At 44.2% G+C, this 21,425-nt stretch overlaps 1 protein-coding gene across 8 annotated transcripts; it reads right to left on the bottom strand.

The window, feature by feature from the left end:
• Positions 1-27: 27 nt before the first annotated feature.
• On the bottom strand, positions 28-21,221 carry LOC131670806 (homeobox protein extradenticle). Of its 8 annotated transcripts, none has more exons than XM_058946740.1 (8): positions 20,460-21,221; positions 19,964-20,037; positions 10,381-10,634; positions 9,074-9,264; positions 8,866-9,001; positions 8,669-8,765; positions 7,651-7,838; positions 28-4,579 (listed from the first exon to the last, which is right to left on the bottom strand). In XM_058946740.1, the coding sequence occupies exons 1-8, from the start codon at positions 20,690-20,692 to the stop codon at positions 4,178-4,180; spliced, it is 1,575 nt and encodes a 524-aa protein (XP_058802723.1). In that variant the 5' UTR covers positions 20,693-21,221; the 3' UTR covers positions 28-4,177. The 8 variants fall into 8 exon arrangements, with proteins under 8 accessions (XP_058802723.1, XP_058802724.1, XP_058802726.1 ...); XM_058946741.1 differs by having other exon boundaries at positions 7,651-7,826; positions 20,460-21,216; XM_058946743.1 differs by having other exon boundaries at positions 28-2,585; positions 7,595-7,838; positions 20,460-21,214.
• Positions 21,222-21,425: the final 204 nt, after the last annotated feature.

The raw sequence follows: 21,425 nt of genomic DNA, 5'->3' as shown, positions 1-21,425 counted from the left end.
CAAAAATTTTTAAGAATTTTATTTAGTTATCATAATGATTTCATTCGATACAATGATTCATTGTGGTATACCTTCGTATCACGAAACACCGCTCCAAACTCTCACCGATCCCTCAGAGATGCCTCAAATTCCTTATTATTATATTAATCGCATAATAAAAAATGTCAATTTCGGACCATTAAGATTGACTTTGCAGTTGCACGTGCTCGGAGCTCGGTTCGAGTTTGATTTTCTTCCATTACATCTGGCGCTTTTTCCCCCTATGTCGTTTACAATTCAGAAAGTATGAAAACGTAAATGCAAAAAACTTGCGGTAGATTGGAGAAACATCATTCGCACAAGGAGCGGCGACACTTTTTTTTTATTCTTTACCTATAAGACTCCATATGACAAAAGTATAGTTAGGAAGAAGATAGATAGGCAATGCATTCTTTTTATTTCTCGTCTCAAAAATCGCTGGGTATATGAATATAGTTTAAATTTATACCGCATACTTCACGAATATTAAATGTCCTCGATTATTTTTCATCCTTTTTATTTTATTTTCTCTTTATTTACTTCATCTTTTTCATTTGTTTTAGTTTCAATAAAGGTTTAGAGTTGCCTAAGGGACGTTCAAGGATACGCTTTCAGCGACCACTAGGCGATCTTTTTTTTAATTTTTTTCTCGTATACTAGCTGTGCAACAATGCACTTGTACTTGTCGCTACGAAATCGACGTTTAGGCCAAAAATTGATTTTGTACCTTGCGCTCTTCTAAGGTACATGTTTCTTTTAAAAAATGAAGCTTCGAGAAAGTAGCTGCTGAATGCAAAATATACATGAGAGATTTATATGCAATGCGTATAATAGTATAGTAAGTGATGAGGCCTCAAAGCAGATTTTCATTATCTTTCCAATAGGTAAAAATCAATCATTAGCCTTACTACAATTCGCATGCGACGTATTTATTAACAATAGAGATAACCACCTAATCGCACCTTTGCTTTTTTCAATTTTTTTTCGTCATTTTTTATACAATAAAAGGGATATCATCCTTCTACGCGCTACTTAATAATTGCAGTTAATGATTCAAGATAATAATAGCAATGATAATCATTATGTAATTATAATAATATTGCGCGCTTTTTGTCATCAAATTATCTAAACAGTATGATTTTTTCAATGTTCATCGCATTATTTTTCATATAAAAATTAATTTCTCGCATATTCAGGCATGGAACGGATTCAAGTGTATATGTATGCAATGCGTACATGTCCTTCGTTCGTGGTACAAAATAATTTTGACTTACATTTCAAAAAATTATCTCGTTGCGCACGTCGTATAATAGTATATTTTATCAATGACGATAAAAAATAATAGCAATAATAATATAGCAATAATAAAAGATCAATAATGTTAATAATCACAATAGAGTGGTAATATATATATAATAATGGCAATTATAACTGAAGTAATAACCAACCGTGACGATAATATAAGTTATATATATGTGTATATATATGTATATATATATACATATATATATACATGTATAATTATTACAATGTTTCTTAAACGATTTACGCAAAATTTTTTTTGTTTCCTAGAGACTATATCCTCTTCATTATATTTTTTTCCATATGTATAGCTATATAATATAATATTTTCATGTTGAAAAATCGTATACATCAGTTGTGTCTTGTCGCAGGACCATTGCTTCATTAAACTCCGCTCTTACGTTTTATATTCTGCTTTTACTTTAAACGTATGTTTTATTTAATCTTTTTTTCTTTATTTCTGAAAAAAGTCTACCGTGGATGCACCGAAACCAGGAGTATCTAACCTCAGCTTTATTGTTTGCATTTTATTATCGAGCCATGAAAAACCTTATAAAAAGATTTAAAAAACAATGTATTTTTTTCTCGTATACGTCTCCTTTATCGTTTTTTGTTTCTTTTTTTTTTTTTATTTAAACTGACGGGAAGTTAACTGTATATGAATTCACTTCGTATGTATACACATGCGCTTCTTTAAGTTTACTTTTGAAAATTTGATTGGTTTTCACTGGATCTTGATATCTCCTTAATCATCGACAAAGTATTTTTGCGAGACTCGTAAGATACATGATCTCACTAATGTATAATATCTAAAAACACTTGCCTGTGTGGAAGCATATACGATTCATTTTGATAAGTATCACGTCGTTCTTTTCAAGTAGGCGTGTGCAGACAGAACTTTTAAAGAGGAAGTTGGGGTAGGGGGTGGAAAGAAGGGAGTACAGGGAGGGTTATTGCGAGTGCTCAGTGGTTTCGGGCCGTCCGTCGTTAAATCTTAAATGAGCTTATTGAATATATCGAGTTTAGTTCGTATAACTCGTCGTGTGGTCGACGAGCCTGAGATCACAGATAGTAGGGTGATCAGATTGCGCGAGCGTTTGTTTAAATTATTATTTCTTTTTTAATTTTTTTTGTTTTTTTTGTGTGTTTTCTTTTAGTATTTTAGTATGTCTTTAACAGTATGTGTGTGTACGCTGTCTCTAAGAGTTGTTTTGCTCTGCGTGATTGTTGGCTCTTGTCTCCTAAGGATTTCAAGGCGACAGCTCCTGAAAGCAAACGTCAAGTTGCAGTGTAAAGTTCGGCCGAGTAATACAAGTTTTTTGTTTTACTTTGGTAGCTTCGCTTCCTTTTGCCAACATATTGCCGAAGACTATCGCAAAGCTTAATCGAGTAACGAGATAAAAATCTAGACTTATTAAATTATCCCTCATTAAAAATGTCTACAAACAGCATGGGTAATTTCATTTCCCGCCTCTATCCGTTATTATTTATCCGTTACTCTTCATCGAATAAATAATTAATTTCGAATTCTTCATTCACTCTATAAATGCAACAAGAGCAACGCATTATTAAAACTGTATCAGACTCTTGCTGCTTTTTTGTAAAGTTATCCGTACCTCGTTTCTCTTATAAATTTTATAAAATCGAGATAGACTCACAAGTTATCAGACCCCGCAAAGAACAATTTTGCAAGTTCATCGATTTTATGCTAAACGCACCTCTACCAGCGCCACTTCTGTCCCTTTAACCAACTTCCACGTAAGCACCCAGCGGAAACTGCCGTATTTTTTTTACCCTTTCGCTTATTTTCAACAATGCTACGGTACATGATTGGACAGATCGCGTACGTCATTCAGATAAGATCACAGTCCAATAAAATTCACAGTACGTATTATACATAAAATAAATAACATGAATTACATAAATTTTAGTACAAAACAAGTAACGGCTACAAAATATGCATGTCTGACTTACATATATAAAAAATCGTAACAAGCGCAATCAAGGAATAAAATGATAAGGGGAGGGTAATAAAGACAAATCAATGTTTAAAAAAAATGAATGTGAATGAACATTTGTAAGAAAGCAAAACTTTAATGTCAAGTTCCGTGCTCATCGCTCGGTCATAAAAGTCAATTTCTATATACAGTATCTGATCCTCAGCATATAATTTTCTATCGCGACAGTGATAAAGCAAATTCACAGTGTAATGGCGAGTACAATAAAAGGAAAAAAAAGACACACCCAATAACGATAACACATCGATATAATCAAAGTTCGATCTTCTTTAGTCTGTTAGCACGGAACGAAAAAGAGAAATATGGCTGAATGTTTGATAACGCGCTCGATACCTGCATTGGTTGCCACATACAGATATATAATATTCATGACAATGAGGACGTATACAATAATAAGCGAGTGCAAAATTGGGAGATTTACAGCTAATTACTAAATTATACTGTATGCGAATAATAATATTAATCGAAAAAGATTAAAAATATAGTGGATTATAAATGAATGATAGTAATAATAAAAATTATAGTAATAATAATAACAATACAGTATGCGATGAGAAGGCACAGAAAAGCGTAGAGAGATACAGCTTACATATAAAAAAAGAAAACGAGTAGTGAAGCATATAGTGGACGCTTTCGTGAAATTGTTTCAGCGTATGCGATAGTAACTAATCCGTACGCGATGCTCTTTGCGGAGAGTCACCGTATAATATCTCTTCAGTTCTACAATGTGTTTACGCTTTATAAACTGCTAGTTGAATCGCATGTGTAATAAAAACTTTCGAAGACAAGACAAAAAGAATCTGTCATGAAACGATACAACAATTTAAAGCAATGTACAATTAATTTTCTCTCTCTCTCTCTTTCTCTCTCTCTCTCTCCCTTTCTTTTAAAGTCTGCTTTGTTTGTAACCAAAAAAAGAAAACATCGATAATGCTATGTACCAGAATAATAATCCGGACAGTAAGACACGAAATAAAAACGAAGAAGAGTGTGAGGGAGTGTGTTTGCGTGTGCTTTTTAGACGCGCGGTTTGCTGTTGCTCTCCCGATCGGAGTCCGAGTCGGCGGACTCGGCGCCATGGTGCAGTGGAGGAAACTCCGGCACCGGCTCGCGGCCTTGCTGCATCCAGACCATTGCCTTGCCCTGCGTGTCATTATTTCTCGTGTAAAAACATTCGAAGATTCCTTTTCAACTATTTTTTTTTTTTTCATACTGCACTTCGAAAAAAAACTCATTCCTATCTACAAAAAACAAAACACTTTCTAAGAGAAATATAATTTGCTCATCTATGCGACTGAAACAAGAAATAACATTAGGTGAAAGGCAAGTACAATAAACAGGTGCTTCCCGCGTTCAATGAGCACTGTGTATAATAATTCACAACATGCAACCTGATATACATGCTCTTTTTTCAACTGCCGCGAATTGGCATCGCCCTTTAAATCCATATTCTCGCTCTCGTAATCAATCATTATATCGAATTATACATATACCCATACGTCTATTTAGTCACTACGGCTATGTGTATGATTGGTTAAGGATAAAAACTACAATATATCCTAAGTTTTTTTTTCGTTACCAAATCTTATTGCACACTTAATTAAAGACACCTAACAACCTGACATAACGACATTATTGAAGTTTTTCCTTTCAAGGACAGCTCGCAGTATACAGGAAAACTTTTGATTGACGGTATATATTAAGCGCGGATGTTTGAAAAGATGCGAGATTCTTATAATCAACTTATTGTCTCGTATCGTCTCAAAGCATACGCGACATTCACTCTGCATTGAGTCTATTGCACACACCAAATTCGATCAGTCTCGGACCACAAAGAAAATCGAGGTACGAAACAATATTAAAGGACATTTGAGTGACTTGATCGATATATATATATGGTTTTTTGTTTTGTGTTGTTTTTGCAGTCTAGTAAAAACTTGTGCTTGTTGCAACGGACGCAAGGTTCCGTGTCGGCTCGGAGAGCTGAGGTTCGTCTCATAGGCCCGGATGACACTTATGCGACATATTGCCTTGTGTCGCGTCACTGTAAAAATATAACACGGGTTCCTCGATTATTATTACTCTTGTGAAACTCTCATTTACTGTACACTTTTTTTTATTACAGGATTGATCTTTAATTGAGGGAAATTAATCGAGAACAACAGAATGAAATGCGCGCACGTTCGTTTTCTCATGAAATCTTATCAATTCTATTGTCAGTTCAGAAATATTTGCAAATTGAGACTGATACGAAAAGTTTGTAATTTATCAGAGTATTAAAGATTTGCGATCAAAACGTATGTTACAGAACTGTGCTTGCAACAAAATAATTTTGTCGTATGTAATTGTTGATGAAGAGTCTCTTAAAAATATTACAAATATTACGATTATCTAGTGTTCGCTCTAAGGACGTTCTCTTGAAATTCAGTTTTCTTTATATTTTTTCTAACTTCGAAAATTAATTCCTTCTTTTCATTACCTACACAGCGGAAAAAAATTAAATATAATTTCACTTTTTTTACCACGTCTCAGATAGGTTAAGTTAATTTTCAAAAAACTAACGAGTTATTGTGGAGATGTTAAAGAGTCAACTAAAATAATAAAAAATATAGATACTACTATTCAGTGAAAAGTTATAGCTACTAAGCTCTTACTGTGCTAATCGCACACCTATATAATAGTGCGGTCCGCACAAAAGTTTAAGACATAATACGATTTTATCAATTTTTTCACTATTTTCGTGTAGTTAAACCATATTCTACTATTTATATGTCATTTTCGAGATTTTTAACGTACACTACTAATAATAATATTAATTTAATACTATTAATCGAAAATTTTGACGAAAATAAGTTTTTTGATTTGACTGTTCCAAGAGAATGTTCTTAAAAATGGTTAGTTTGTATGAAGACGAAAAAAATAGAAAGATTAAATTAGCATTTCCGTTGCAACAAACACAGTTCAAGGCTTGTTAATTCTGCACTTTTAGCAAGATAATAAGATCAGACAGTGTTCAATTTATTATAAATAAGAATTACATTTAATCAACTTTTACTACTGTTGTGTTAGACTCTCGTGTAATGATAAGAGAAGCCGTTACAGTAGGCAATTGTGAACTTTGTTAGTATTAATAGCATGAGAGAAAAAGAACTTTAATAATTACTGCCACGTGAAAAAGAAAATAAAATTCCTTAGAAATTTTTTATCAATGACAACACGAAAGTATGGAAAGAATATTCATTCACAATCGCGCGACACTCTCATATACTTTTCCAAACATACACGCGCGCGCGCGCACAGGGAGCAGTCCACTATTATGTGAGAGCGTCGGGCTCGCTTAAAAAAGTGACTTTGCAACTCCAATGCATACTAAGCAACCTGGTTATTCGCTATAGTGCTAACGGCCGCCTACCAACCCTTATAGCCGACGTTGTCGTGTTCACCGCCCGTTCCTCTCTTTTCGACCCTCCTCCTTGTCCTCCTCACGCCGTCGCGTTCGAATACACACGCGCGTGCTCCAACATCTTTACGAGCAAACGTCGTCTCCATACGAAACTAGCTTATTAGGTGAATGTTGATAGTTGCGAGAGAAAGAGAAAAATGAAAGCAAAAAAATTTAACTTTAAAAGAAAAGGAAAGAGGAAAATACGATGGCTGGACAGGCAAGCAATAATGATCTCTCGCGACAATAATGGTCTCACGAGATAAAAACTTTGCAGAGCGTGAGTGCGCGCGGTAATTTAAGGCGCAACAAGAAGTAAAAGGAAGCCCCGGGAATTCCGAAACGAAGTTAGACTGTGAACTTTGGCTTGCGTTTAATCCAAGCCGCGTGCAAAGTCACGTAAAGACATCTCTCTCTCTCTCTCTCTCTCTCTCTCTCTCTCTCTCTCTCTCTCTCTCTCTCTCTCTTCTCCCCCTTCTCCCCTTCTCGCGCATACGTGCACGTACATCATGCACCACGACTCTCACACTAATATACGCACTCTCCAGATAATTACGTACGTGAAAAACTCACGACCAAGAGTCGGCCGACTTTTTTCTTTATTTTGTTCTGTTTTTAGAAAAAATCGATGTGAAAAGCCAAGACATGCAGTCATCTACACTACAAGCTTTGCCTAGAGGAACAAAAATAAATATCAGAATGTTGCGTGCGTGTAAATATACGTGCGATATTGCGTATAAAAGAAGACAGAAAGTTACAAGATTGATTAGGAAGAGAAAGAGAAAAAAAAACATAAAAAATGCCAGCTCACTACCGTGTCTACTCATCGTCGTAGTCATGGCTGCGCTGGCGTTCCCTCGGGTAATTTACCTGGTGCATAGGATCGTAGCCCATCGAGCCGTCGTTGTAGCCTTGCGAGCCATAATCACTTCCATTGATACCCATGCCATAGCCCGCCATGTCTTGTGGGGCACCTGGCGGCGCTGGCGACATCATTGGCGTTGGGGTGCCTTGGCTCGCGCCTCCCATGCTGTACGGCGAGGCTCCTGCAAAAGCTGCTGTAGAAACAATCGCTGTGCTTACAACGTGTCACCACGCGGAGGTGCTTTTCTCTTTTTATCGACAGTCTCGGGTGTGCAAGATTACGAATACGTCTTGTTTCATTAAACAAAGTTGCTTTCAATCCGTTAGACAAGTGACGAGCGGGGAAATACGGCGTAATCTTATTTCACGCAAACATATTTCTCGAGGAAAACAAAACTTTCAAGTGTCATATTTAAAAGTTTCTCTCGTGCAATCTCACGCGTAGGTATTAACTTAGTTTCTGATCAGTCGTTATTATTCAGAGCGCAAGTTCCACTCGGAAATTCACACTTCCTCGTCGAAGTTTGAGTCGAGACGTAAGCGCGACCATGCGCGGAAGGAAATAGCTTGCTTGCTCACCTCCTCTCACATTTTATCTTTCTTTCTTTCGTTTCATCCTTTTTGTTCTGTTTGACTTGAAAAGTAGAAAATACGAGCTAATAAACAAGTTTAGTTTAGGCACTTTCTCGCTTCTAGGCAAGGAACAAGTCGACAAAGATATGGGCAAGTATCTCATTTTATTTTTGCTCAGCTTCTGATTTATTGACAGGCACAATAATAGGCCACGCGCTTGCACACAAGAAAGAGGGAACGAGTAACTATGTGCACTAACTCACGCGCCTAATGATTTACAGCAATAAGAAACTAGCGCGCTACTATTTCCTTCTCGTTTTTATGCCACATACTCTCGGCTGTATATAATTGAACATGGCTGAGAACAATAACGACGATGACGCAGTTTGTAGAATGTTTTAGTTAAATTTTTTATTGGTAGCAAAATCTATTTATGTTGATGAAAACTCACCGGCTGCCTTTTTAGCGGCGTACAAATTGGCCTCCTCTTGCGCCTTGCCTATGTTCTTTTTATAACGTATCCTCTTATTGCCAAACCAGTTAGACACCTAAAATGCGCGTACGCGCGAGAGAAAGAGAGAGAGAGAGAGAAAGTTAATTTTTAAAATTGAACATAACTCGGTTCCGTTGATTGCAATCGCCAGTTACCTGACTAACTGTGATGCCACACTTTCGGGCAAGTTCTTCCTTTGCTTCTTCACTCGGATAAGGATTACTGAGGTGTGAATAGAAATATTCGTTCAGAATTTCAGAAGCCTGTTTGCTGAAATTTCTTCGCTTGCGCCTGAAAAAAAGCAAATTTAGTACTTGGACTTATCATATATAACTAAAACGGAAAAAAGGAGGCTGTATGTACCTAGCATCGAGGAATCGACTTCTCAATATCATCACCGCCTCGCATGTCGATTGTTTCAACTGCATCTGAATGCTGGAGAATTTTTTGTGGATAATTTGCACCATTCTCTCAATTTCCTTAGGCGTGATGGGTCTAGTGCGGCTCTGTTCCCTCAGCAAGTTCATGACGTGAGTAGTAAACTCATTGCAGGCCTACGCATCAAAGAAAGATCGTTAGCGTATCGTTCGATATAGTAAATGTTGTTTACCAGAGACCTCGATAAAATAATCGAACGAAAACGGCAGTGAAACAAAATCCTTAATCTTTCAAAAGAAAAATATCTTCGCTCAGTTCCCGAAAAATTCTCAGACAAGTAAAAGAAAAAAAGAAGAAAGTTAGTCGCAGTCCATTCGAAAAGTCTGAGCATTAGGTAAATAAAAGCTTGCGCTTGGAGCGTTCGGAGGGAGGGAGGGAGGAGCTGGAAGGGAAGCTGGAAATTGCGTGGAGCAGCAAAAGAGCAAGCCAGGAGAAGAACGTGGCTCGAGAGAATAATGCATTATTCGCCAGTGGCTGCCGGTTTTAAGGGTAGGACTTTGCTCGATATCAGTATTCGAGCGTTCGCTCGCCTGGCAAGAGGGGGGTGGTGGGAGGAAGGACTTTGCAATTTCGGAATGGATTCTCTCTCCCCCAAGTTGAATGTAGCAACGAGGAGACTGGGAAGGGGGTGGAAGTTGGTGGATCAGCTCTCCTTCCGTTCCCGGTTGCTGCCTGCGGGTTATTTCGACTGACTCCATCTTTATTTTGCTTTTCGACAAAAAAATAAAGTAAAAGTTAGAGAGAGGAGACAGAACGGAATGAAAAATTTATTCAGAGAAGCTGTTGTTTATGGCGACCGTGTGGCTTTGTTTCAAGAGTACCGAGTTTATGCATTTTTAAGGAACGCGCCATCTCGCGTAATGCATTTTTCGCCCGCGCAGCTCGAACTTTCCGCGCGCACGGAAGCAATTAATAATTCGACTGATTTTCGCATATATTTGGATATATTCTCGTGCTTACCTCCGCAGTCGCAAAGAACAGAAAAACAAAATGACGAAAATTACGATCGCATCGCGGGGCATTCGCGCCATTTAGCATACAATCCGATCGTACGCATCGACGTTCTCGGAATTCGAGGCGCAGCAACGTAATATTGAATTCGCGCCAAAGGACGAGAGCCAACTATCGAGCTTTAATCGCAGCCGCGCGAAAAGAAAAGAGCGTCGGAAAGCGTTTGCGCACAAGCTCGCGATCGTGCGCGTCCCAGTAATTTTGCAGGCGTTGTCTTCTACCTGCTCGTATTTCTCGAGCTCCTGATGATAGATCTGCCGGATCTGAGCGAGCTTGGCGCGATAGTCCGAGTGCTCGATGGCATTGTCAGGTTGTCCAGTTGGCCCAGCGGCGGCCGCAGCCGATGCCGACGCGGCGGCACCGGCGCCGCCGCCCTTCTCCGGGCCAGCGACACCCTCGGCAATCAGCATATTATCCAGCCTCATCAGTTGCGGATCCGGTGGCTCCTCTTCCTGCGTGTTTCTCAGCGACAGCACTGCAAAAAAACCCAATTCTTAAATAACGAATGACAAACCGTAGAGAGAGAGAGAGAGTCGTAAATGTGGCGCTTGTCTGCAAACGGGCTGCAATGTAAATTAGCGAGTAGATCACGATCGGTCTCGTAATAAAAGTAGCACTGCCTTTCTCTCTCGCGCGCGCTAAAGTTCGTCCCACTATCAGCCACAGCAGCAGCATCGTATAAAAGCTCCGAATATACGAGCGCGTATAAAGGACATTTACCGATCGTAAAGGAATCAATTTCCCTCTCCCGTCGTGGCCAGCTCTTTTATCGCGAGCTTTTTTTACGGGGGTGGGGGGCGATAGAGCTCCCATAAACAGAGAGCTTGCGTCTATAACTTTTTGCACACGACAATTAAAACAGCTGCAACGAACGAAAGAGAGCGAGAGCGAGAGAGAGAGAGAGAGAGAGAGAGAGAGAGAGAGAGAGAGAGAGAGAGAGAGAGAGAGAGAGTTCGGCCGTTCGAGTATGGGGAGATCCTTACAAGCGCGTAAAGCTGAGTTTACTGGCAGTTAAGCTTTTACGATCGCGGGCGCCGCCCCACGCCCGCAGCGGCGTGAATTCATGAAAAGCAGCCGACGATGATGCTCGCGCGCGAACAACCGCCCCATTGTCATTGCGGCCTCGCTATGCGCCTCGCGTCGTGTGCCCACCGCACACGCATCACGCTTTTTCTTTTTCCAACGGACGATTCGTTGATTGTACGAACACGCCGAGCAAGAGAAACGGCTTCGAGGAATACGGCACTTCTCGAGAACCTCTGCGAGCCTAAAGACCATCTCCGCCGCGAAGAGCATCCGCCGACATTCCGTACGCCTACTTGTCGCGCTGCAGTGCAATACCCTCGCGGGCGAGCATCAAATACCGCGAGCGACGCGTCCGTGTCCGTTGATTCCACGTCAAAATGCCCCGTCGATGGAGAGCCGGCTTTAATCCATCGCGCGCGCACACAGACGAATCATGAAAATCCACTTATCGCGCCTCTCTGCCTCTCCCGAAGAGCCCGAAAAATCCAATAACGGGCGAGGGCAGGAGACTCGTGCGCGCGCGAGAAACGGAGTTTCGCGTTTAATCTTGGTAGCGTCGTAAATCACAGGACAAGTTGAGAGGGCCGATGCCGCTGCCGCGCCGGCTGCTCGCAACGACTGCAACTTGCCGCTGCACCGGGTACGCGTAATTTTTAATGTTTGTCGGGTGCCATATAAACTCGCCGGGCAACATATTGCGCCCGCCTATTCTTCTGCTGCTTTTTTTCCGACCCACGCGACGCTATTGCTTTCGCCGAATTTTTGTTTTCCAGCGGACGACGCCAAGTTGACTGAGTGGCTTGCGAAACACACACGCACACACGCGCGCATATATATATATATATATATATATATATATATATATATATATATATATATATATATATATACGCACACACACACACACATACATACACACGCGGTCTGTAGGGTATAAAATTTTTACGAGCGCTAAATAGACCAATAATTGTTACGGGGGACGGTTTTGATCGCGTAAAACACGTCGTAAACGTCGTCCCAGCAGTGGCAGCCAAAAGTGATTGTTCGCGAGTGTATTTTGTCTGTACGTGGCTGTTGCGCGTTATGAACGGATGCACTTATGACCACGTGTCGGATACACTCTATACATCTGCAATGATCACCGATTTTATGCTAAGGCTACAAGAGCAAAGAATGATTATAAATAAGCGAACGACGATTTCATTCGTTCGTCCCCTCCCCCCTCTCGGCTGTCTGCAAATTCCAAAGCTCCTTAAAAGTGCGTAACTTTACATTGCCGGATGAGAAGGTTGAGAGGGAGGGGGGAGGGGTCACACGAAGCACGCGCGAATTTCTGCGAGTACTCGTGAGAGTCCTTTATAAAGTGCGAGTGGCGGTGGAGTCTAATGAAAACGCTTGGGCGTTAGAATGGCAGGAATGCCGGAAAATGGCCCGTTCGCAGCGGCGTACGGAATAAAGGGAGAGCCGACCGAGTTACCCTACCACTCTGTCTACGCGCTGCCGCCCCCGCTCTTGCTGTTGCTGTTGCGAGCAAAATTAAGCGCGACGTGGCGAAAAGGACCGAGGAATTTTTCGATTATCGCTTTCGAATTGCGCCTGGGATTGATATAAGCGGCGTATTGACTCGACGTGAAGCTGCGTTACTTTAGCCGGTCGACGGCAACCTATTGGCGTGATCTTGCTCTGGAGAGCCGACGCGTGGCAGTGAAACAACGTAGATATCGCCGCGGATCGCTTTGGCTTGCAAATTACACCAATGCGATCGCCATGGACCATGCGTGCTGCCGTGATAATCGCATCGGCCGAGCGACGCTCGTATCCATCTAGCGGACAATACGTAGTCCGCGTCAGCCGAAATTTCCTCGACGTCGTGCCAGAGAAAGAGCTCGTGCGGGCTGAATGAACGAGAGAGAGAAAGCAATCGGCTTTCACGTCGGAGCCAATAATAAAATCCATCTGAACGCCGGCTATTCCTATTTTTTTTTTTTTTTTTTTTCAATATACAGAGCAGGTGTAGCGAATGACGGCCGAAAAAAGCTCGCGGACAGTGTCTACGGTAAATTTTTTCCCGTCTTTCCAAGAAAACGGAGGAAACGTACGACGTTGTCTTTTTCGTTGAGGGTAGGGAGTTGGTTCGTGTATTAAAGAACGCTAAATGCCGCGAGATCACATTTTTTCGCGCCGACGAAAAAGAGCAGAAGAAAGAAAAACTCACGACCGTGAAAAATATTGTGTTTTCGGAGATGTAATAATACACTCCGTTGAAAATTTCAGGCAGCAACGGCGTCTACGGCGCGAGGTGACCGAACGTGAGCAAAAGCGAATATAGCGAGCCGCGCGCCGGCTGTGTGCGAGTGAGCGTGGCGTATTGATCGAGTGGCTTTCTCTCTCTCTCTCTCTCTCTCTTTCGTACATCCACCCTCTCTCTCTCTCTCTCTTTCGTATATCCACCCTCTCTCTCTCTCTCTCTCTCTCTCTCGGAAGCGTGCGTATTTGCGCGGCGCTCTCACTCCCCACCAAGCCCGTTTGTTACCCAGGGAGGGGCGAAAAAGCGCTTTTCGGAATCGATGCGTGTGCAGCAACTCCTGTACGAAAAACTAGGCGAGCTTTTTGTTTTTGAAAACGACCAACCATGTGCATTTTTTTCAAAAGAGTGAAGTACTGGCGGTAATATTTACGACGCGACTCGTGCAGCCGATAAACATATCGCTTCTTCTTCTTCGCCCAAGTCCTTAGGGAGGAACGCTACGCTTCGTAAAACGGATGTTCGCGAAGAAAAAAAAAAAAGAGAGAGAAAATTGCACGCTCGAATTGCGCATTCACAAGGGAAGGGCGCGATATAAATCAGGCGGCCGTGTGTGCGTGTGGTTGCCACCTCCAATAAAAAGCCGCAGTGCAGTCAACAACAACAAAGAGAGCCGCGATCCCTCCGCTCCCCGTTCTAGCCCGCGCACAAAAAGCTCGATTCTTGTTTTGTCTTTTTTCGCCGTCGCGAGCGCAATAATAATCCATCCGTGCGCGCGCGCTTGTTCGCTCGCTCGCGAGAGAGCAAGAGCTTCCGTTTGTCCGCCGCTGCGAGAGAGAAGCAAGCGAAGCGTTACTTTTATGGGCGCCAAGCACTTTCGGCGCCAGCAAAGTTGTCTCGTAATTTAGACATCGTCGTCGTCGTCGTCGTCGTCGTCGTCGTCGCCGTCTTCTTCTTCGCTGCGGGCACGCGACGTCGACGACGCGAGCGTTGACAAGAGAAGAAACTTGCGACGGAAATCCGGCCGCTAACAAGACTCTACTCGCTTTTCGGCCGTGACGGACAAATTGGTCGCCTCTCGATATGCACGTCAGATCTCTTGTTCTTTTTACCGCGGCGAAAGCTCGGCTATTGCATTATGCATTCGAATCCACGAAGGGAGAGACCGAAAGAGAGAGAGAGAGAGAAACGATAACACCGCGCGAGGGCCCACACGCATACTGTACTCGCTACACACATGTGCACACCTCCCGCGAGCCGAGTTTTTGATTTCGATATGTATGCAAGCAGCGCAAAGCTTGACGTTACTTGCTTGCAGTTTATCGCCGCGCAGCTTTTCCTTTCCGGAGATTGCCTTTTGTCATCTTTCCGAATCTATTTGTTCTGCCTGGTTTTCCTTGAGATTACATTTTTCCTTCCAAGGTTGTGCGCATCTAGACGCTTTGTTGAGCTTCCAGAAAGCCTTCTATTTTAGTTGGCATACAGCTGAATTCGCGAAATTACTCCGTCGGTCGTTGTATACACGCTAATCAACTTTTCTGTCGACAAATGGATTGTTATTGTCGACGCGAATGATTTAAGAATTATTGTCATTCAAAAATCATTCTGAAGTGCTGGAGATGCAATTACATTTGATCTAACCGCAGCGAATTGCGTCGTACAAAGTTGCCATTCGTCATAAAAACAGATCGCACAAACTATCCCGGTTATACCCCATCGATAACGTGATAATTGAACATCTCGCGAATAAAGCACCCAATTCAGATGCTCGTAAAAGCCCCTTTACCCGAAGCAAACCTCTCCCCCCCCCCCCCCCTTCCCCGTCAAAAAAATGAATCCACTTGCTTTTCTCGCTGATAAATGGAAAATAAAAGCTCAATCCGAACGAGGCTCGTAAAAAAATCTCACGGGCGATAGAGAATAATAAGCGATCGGTGAGAATTAAAAAAAAAAAAAAAAAAAAAAGAAGCCTCGTTAACCAGAGCGGCGCGAACGGGTGCCCGCGCGTGCTCGTCGCTAATCGCAAGTGCAATAACCAGCGCCGATTACACATTGGATAATACTCGTTACTCCGCAACACTACTGCTCGCCGCATCTTAGCAGTGCTTCGCGAGGGAGTGCCAATAAGCTCTCTCTCTCTCACCGCCAGACACACGGGACCTGTTGCTGTGCGAGTTTACGGTGTTTTTACGAGCGACCCGTTATGCTCCTCTGTGTATGTGTTGTGTATGTATGTGCACTTGCCATTTTCCAAAGATGCCAGTAGTGTGGCCACCTGTTTTTCCGTATTTTTGATAGGAGCTATAATTGCAACGAGGCTGTAACAATGAAGCTATTGTTGACTCTGCCGTGCTCGCATAACGAGATGCGCTCGCGAGGTCGAATCGCATTACGAGATAGGCTCTCTCTCTCTCTCTCTTCCATTCACCTGTCACTCTGAATCTGCTTTTGTTCCGATCTGTTTCGCTTTTACTATTTATATACCACGGCTTAAGATATTCAGCGAAGCTTCGATCGTGCAAGTATTTTTAGAGGCTATTGAGTTTACAGAGATGCACAATGAGCGGGCAATTAGTCGATATAACATTTTGCATTTACCGTCGAAGACTTTTGTAGCTGCATAATGCAGCACTCGATTACCTACGACTAAAATGGCAGTGAATAACAATCATAAAAAGAGAAACACCATAAAAAAAGAAAAAAGAAACACAACTCCGCTCGCGTAATCTCCATGAAATTAGCATACGATTAAAAGCGACAGACGGGCAACAACGCGAAGCCAGTACATGGGTAGGATGATCTGCGTAGCGGCCGGTTTCGCAGAGGCGAAACGCACTTTTTAAAAGAACGACGCAGTCTAATTAGCCTCCTGCTCGCTTGGATCCGCGATTGCCCGCGGAGCACTCGTCTGCTTCTTTACTGCGCGTGCCAGCGAAAAATTACGAAGAAGAGCGCCACTTCTCGGCTGTCTGCTGTGGTCTTCGGAGAACAGCTACGCGTACGCGGTCGGTGAGTGCCGTTGAACGGTTTCGCAGTAGGAGCTAGTGATTGCCATTCGTGAAACGTCGCGATTGACGTCCAAAGGCACGAGAACCGCGAAACCACACCAGAGGCGCCTCCCAATCGGGAGCGCGCGACAATCGGAGCGCACGCACGCGCGTAAAGTCGAGGTGTGCGCGGCGAAATCGCGCGGCAGGCGGCTGTGAATCGATCCTCGCAACGCGCGCGGGAGCAATTTTCGCGTGTTTAAGTGACGTGACAGGGAAGAAGCCGGCGTTTCGCGGACTCGTTTGGAAAAGCAAGGAGCTCGAGTATCCGTCGAATCGAACGGTTACCCGGCTCATCGGCGGGATGAACGCGCGCGCGCGATTTTTTCTCCGCGAGCTCGATGGATAAATATGCGCGCGACGACGCCACGCTGGATTTTCATAGAACTTTTCGTTGGATCGCGATCGGTCGATCACCGGCTATATTCCCATACGCGTGCTCGAAAACCCTGCCATTAGCCTGTCTGCCTTCGCTTTTTTCCGCGGCTGGAACATTCATTAGCGCGATTTACGCCATGGTATGCCCCCCCTCTACTTCTCCTTTTTTTCGCCAATGGGTTTGATCTCGCGAACGGACTAGCAGTGGAAGAGCAGAAAAAACAGTATTTGCCGAATGGCTTATCTGAGAGTCGCCCGGAAATCCCCAAATATTTGGGATGTCACTGTGCGCACTGGGTGTTTGCACGCTTGACTACCACTGCTACTTGTTTTCTAAGAGCTTTACACGAAAAGAAAAAAAACAAGAGAGAGAATAATAATTGCGGTTTTTTTCACGATAAACGTCAATTGAATTTCCAACGAATGAAGGTATTGTTATTTGAGGACGCCGTATTGGAGTTCTATTAAATAAACCTCCAAGCCTAAAGCATCGTTCAAACTACCCTGCATTAATTTCCACTCAACGTTACAAAATTAAACCGTAGCGTCCCTCGCGTATAATCTTCATCGGATGCGCAAACCTTTATTCGAAATTTGATTTTGCAGATTTAAAATTCGTCACCCTTGGCACCCAGCGTCTCGCCCTGCAATTACAAGTTTAAATAAAAGAAAAATCGTTCTTTAAATAAAAGTCCGTTCTCCATGGCTGAACGGCCGGAGCGTTGCAAAAGGACTTCTCTGCACGTGTATGCGAAAGGCTAAAAGGGAGAGAACAAAATCTGCGCTGTTGTTCTGGTCTCTCTCTCTCTCTCTCTCTCTCTCTCTCTCTCTCTCTCTCTCTCTCTCTTTCGTTCGTGAGCATATCGCCCGCATATATGTGGGACAAAAGGAATGCTGCGCGCATCGATTCGCGCCAGCTTTCGATCCCTCCCCGAGAGCGTCCCTCCCTCCCTCTTTCACTCTCTCTCTCTCGTTCACTCGTTCGCTCGCTCTTGCAGCTCGTTAGCTCGCGAGCCAGAGATCTTCGGTTCAGGTGGAGGGGAAAGAACTGCGTTTTCAGCTCGTTCACCTTGACTGCTGCTCGCCGCTTTGCCCATCTGCATGCCGCGATCTTATGCGCCGAACGTTGACTCTGGCCGCCCGCCGCCGCCGCAGCCGCTGAATAAGATTCTTCGACGCGATTAGATTTCTTTCGTTCCCCCCCGTTGGCTTTTCGGCCGACGGCCAAGCGACCTTTTCGATTGTCTGCGCATCGCTGCGCTAACGAGGGAAATCCAAACGTCTGCCAACGACGCTTTTCTCGCGCTCGCCACACAGTGTCACGCGGCTGAATCACTTGGTGTATTTTTGAAACTCAACGACGACGACGACGACGACGACGGCGACAACGACGGCGACGGTTTTACGTTGCCGCGGGTTTAACGAACCTAATCTCGCAAACTGTCGACTGATGTATCGGAGCGAGTGCCCGCAATCGGCACGTTCTTATTTCCGAAACTCACTTTTACATTCCTCTCGTAGGTAGAGGATCGCTCATATCGTACCACTGTATCTGGATCTCATCTCTCCAAGTCTACGTAACGGCATTAGCATACCATTGGCATTGTGCTCTAGAAAAATCACATACGCACAGACGAGCGACTAACTTATTAGACTTTTCGGGTTTCGCCACCCACTACCGCTGCCATCTAGAGAGAGGGAGAGAGAGCCTTGGGGAGGATTAGGCGGCATTCGGAAAAGCTGCTTTCCCGCGGGAGCGATGCGCCGCCGCGAGAAAGAGAGCCAGGGATCCCATGGTCCAGAGAGATACGACTCGAGTCTACCCTCAACAGCGTTAGTTATACCACCAAGATAGATATATACGCGTTATTAGGAGTTAGCTTTTTCTCTTTCCTTTTCCTTCGTCGCCTGCTCGCGTGGGGCGATTCCCCTTTTCTGCGCTTCTGGCTTGGAAACAATTTATTGTACATCGAACGTAATTGCTCAACGTTCGTTCGCAAAATGTAAAAGAGCGAGCACCACCTTATTACCGCGCGCGCCAAAATAGTGCGTCATGGCATGTTTTTCACGAGCTTAGAACGGTGGCCGGTGCATTTGCAATAGGCCTGCCACGCGCTGCAGAGTTCGCACCGTTGACGCTTGGCGTATATACCTCACGCGTCGGCATTCATTCCCTTTCGCTTTGTTTTTCACAACCGGGATGAGCACCGCGGGTCTATCCGATATGCCGCGCGCTCCCAGCTCAGTTCGCATCTCGATCGGCTGGCTCTCCGAAGACCACGGAACGGGGTTCGCGCCGACGACGACGGACCTAGCCAAAGCGACCGTCAACGCCAGGCGAAGCTCAAACGATGCTTGCCTGCAAAGTTTCTTCGCGCTGATTATACAAAGCGACCGATAAAACGATCCGCTCGGCATGGTACTTGCCGCGCCGGAGCTAGGTATTTTACTACTTTTTCACGGCGCTCATAAAGCCCATCGCCGATGTCGACTATCTGACCCTCGACACTCGACAGCGAGTTAAAATTCTCCATTCCGCCAAAGCGTTTTCGTAACGGAGCGAGCAAGCGGCCAGGCAGCGGAGTTTCTCGATTTAGATCATCTCGAAAAAGACGCTCTATCTTGGTGTGCGCTAGCGCGACGTGCGTAGGTGTCGACTACACGACGAATGGCCCCTCCGAGGAAACTCCTTTATTTCCCGATACAACAAAGCAGCGAGCGAAGGGAGCGATGTGGGGCGCGGTGGTGCTAGCCCCCCCCCCCCCCCCCCGCCCGCCCTCTTTCTTCGCTACGTGCGCGTGTAATTGCGCATCGCTCGACCACGGAAGCGTTAAAATTACATTTACGAGTGTCGAAATGACGAGGCGTAAAAATTTTTCAACTGGGCAGCAGCAGGTGAAAATTTTTAGTTTTTACCTGGACCTAGCCTACCTGCCTAACAACTGACGACACGCGTTGCCCGTGAGAAGAGGACACTCGAGATTTCGTGTCGCTCTTCAATCGCGATAAGGCTTATCAAGCAATTTTCGATAATGCCCACTTGAAAAGGCATTGTATAAAATAAAATTGGAGACTGATAAAAATAGTTGTGAGATATTCGTTATTTACCAGTCTTCTCCTTGATCTCGCACAGCACTGAGAACAAAGCCGGCTTCATCCTGTGACAGTTGAGCGTGTGCTTTCTGCAACAATCAAAACCATTTATGTTAGATTGGCTTTCTGCTTTTGTTTGTAATTGACTGCAGCTGTACGTAAGTATACGCGTATGAACATCCCCCCTCGCGACGTATATTTCTAATCGGTACTATGACACTTAACATTCACTGCAATGACGTTTGAGGGATAGAAACAACAACACAGGCACACTTAAAAATTGAAATTTAAATAAACGCCCAACTCCGAAATAAACACCGAATCGGAGTCAATCGCTCCAAAACATTTACACACACTTGTATACACGAAACTTATATATGCACCGCCGTGAGAATCACATCGAGCATCTCTTTCACCGATTGACCGTCGCATTCTCCAATGCGTGAACGAGTATGTATTTGCGCGTATGTGTGTATACATATGTAGCAGAGAAGAATCCACGCGCACGTACCTCGCCTGAGCCTCGTCGAGGCTTTGATCGGTGATGTTCATGATCTGTTGTAGAATATCTCCGATATCCTGTTTCCTAGCTTCGACCGCTTGATCGGGCGGCTGAGCTGCGGATCCGTCAACGGAACCCATACCGCCGTAACCCTGCTGATTCTGGCCACCTTGGCCCTGACTGCCGGCCATCAGACCAACGTTCGATCCACCGTGCTGCAGCATCCTGCCAGTCTCATCCATCAACTGAACTCGAACAATCAAACAACACTCGCTCGTGCTCTGCTTTGAGGTTATACTATAACTGCTGCTCTGCTGCTACTGCTATCGTTCTTTGTCCGTCGCTGCTGCTGCTGCTGCTGCTGCTGCTGCTGCTGCTGCTGCACCGTAGACAGCTACATTCGCTTATCTCGCGGCTGCGACGGCGGCGGCGGCTTGAGAGAGACTTGTGTTGCTGCTACTACTACCACGGTATCTCTTACACTCGCGCACACTCACGATTGTCGTACGCTTGACTCGGTTCGCTTTTATTCTTTTTTTACGTATACTTGTAGTTAAGGAGATTCAAGGCCGTCGACGTGAACACTATTATACGGGGACGCGCGCGCGACAGCGAAGCAGCACCCGCAAGTTCCAGCTTTCAGCTACCCTCGGCAACCTCTCTGTGCAGTCTGTTCGCTGTCGCCCGTGTCGTATTCGCGACACTCACTCTCTGCTGGCTGCTTCTGCCTGCTTGCCAGACAGACTGTATCCTTCTCACTCGCAACAACGCACACCGAGGCTACTGCGTCCTTGTCGTCTTCGAGACGACGCTCTGGCTATCCTCTCTCTCTCTCTTTCTCTCTTTTTCTCCTCGTTCTCACGGAATATTCGTTGGGCGCATGCTCCACGGCGGCCATCGACGACCAAGCCAATCTATGCTCGAGACGCCTTCTCATATTGTCTATCTCTTTTTACACCGCAAGAGCCGCGGACA

Source organism: Phymastichus coffea, unplaced genomic scaffold (assembly GCF_024137745.1).
Source record: "Phymastichus coffea isolate CEN01 unplaced genomic scaffold, Cenicafe_Pcof_1.1 PCOF00116, whole genome shotgun sequence".
NCBI lineage: Eukaryota > Metazoa > Arthropoda > Insecta > Hymenoptera > Eulophidae > Phymastichus > Phymastichus coffea.
This window is presented reverse-complemented; position numbering and strand designations above follow the sequence as displayed.

What these genes read in the sequence shown, in the direction of transcription:
- LOC131670806 (XM_058946740.1), bottom strand. Translation starts at nt 20,692, where the DNA reads ATGGATGAGACTGGCAGGATGCTGCAGCACGGTGGATCGAACGTTGGT. An exon ending in CTCGACGAGGCTCAGGCGAG is followed by an intron (nt 20,038 to 20,459) that starts GTACGTGCGCGT and finishes TGATTGTTGCAG; the next exon opens with AAAGCACACGCTCAACTGTC. An exon ending in AGCTCGAGAAATACGAGCAG is followed by an intron (nt 9,265 to 10,380) that starts GTAGAAGACAAC and finishes TTTGATGCGTAG; the next exon opens with GCCTGCAATGAGTTTACTAC.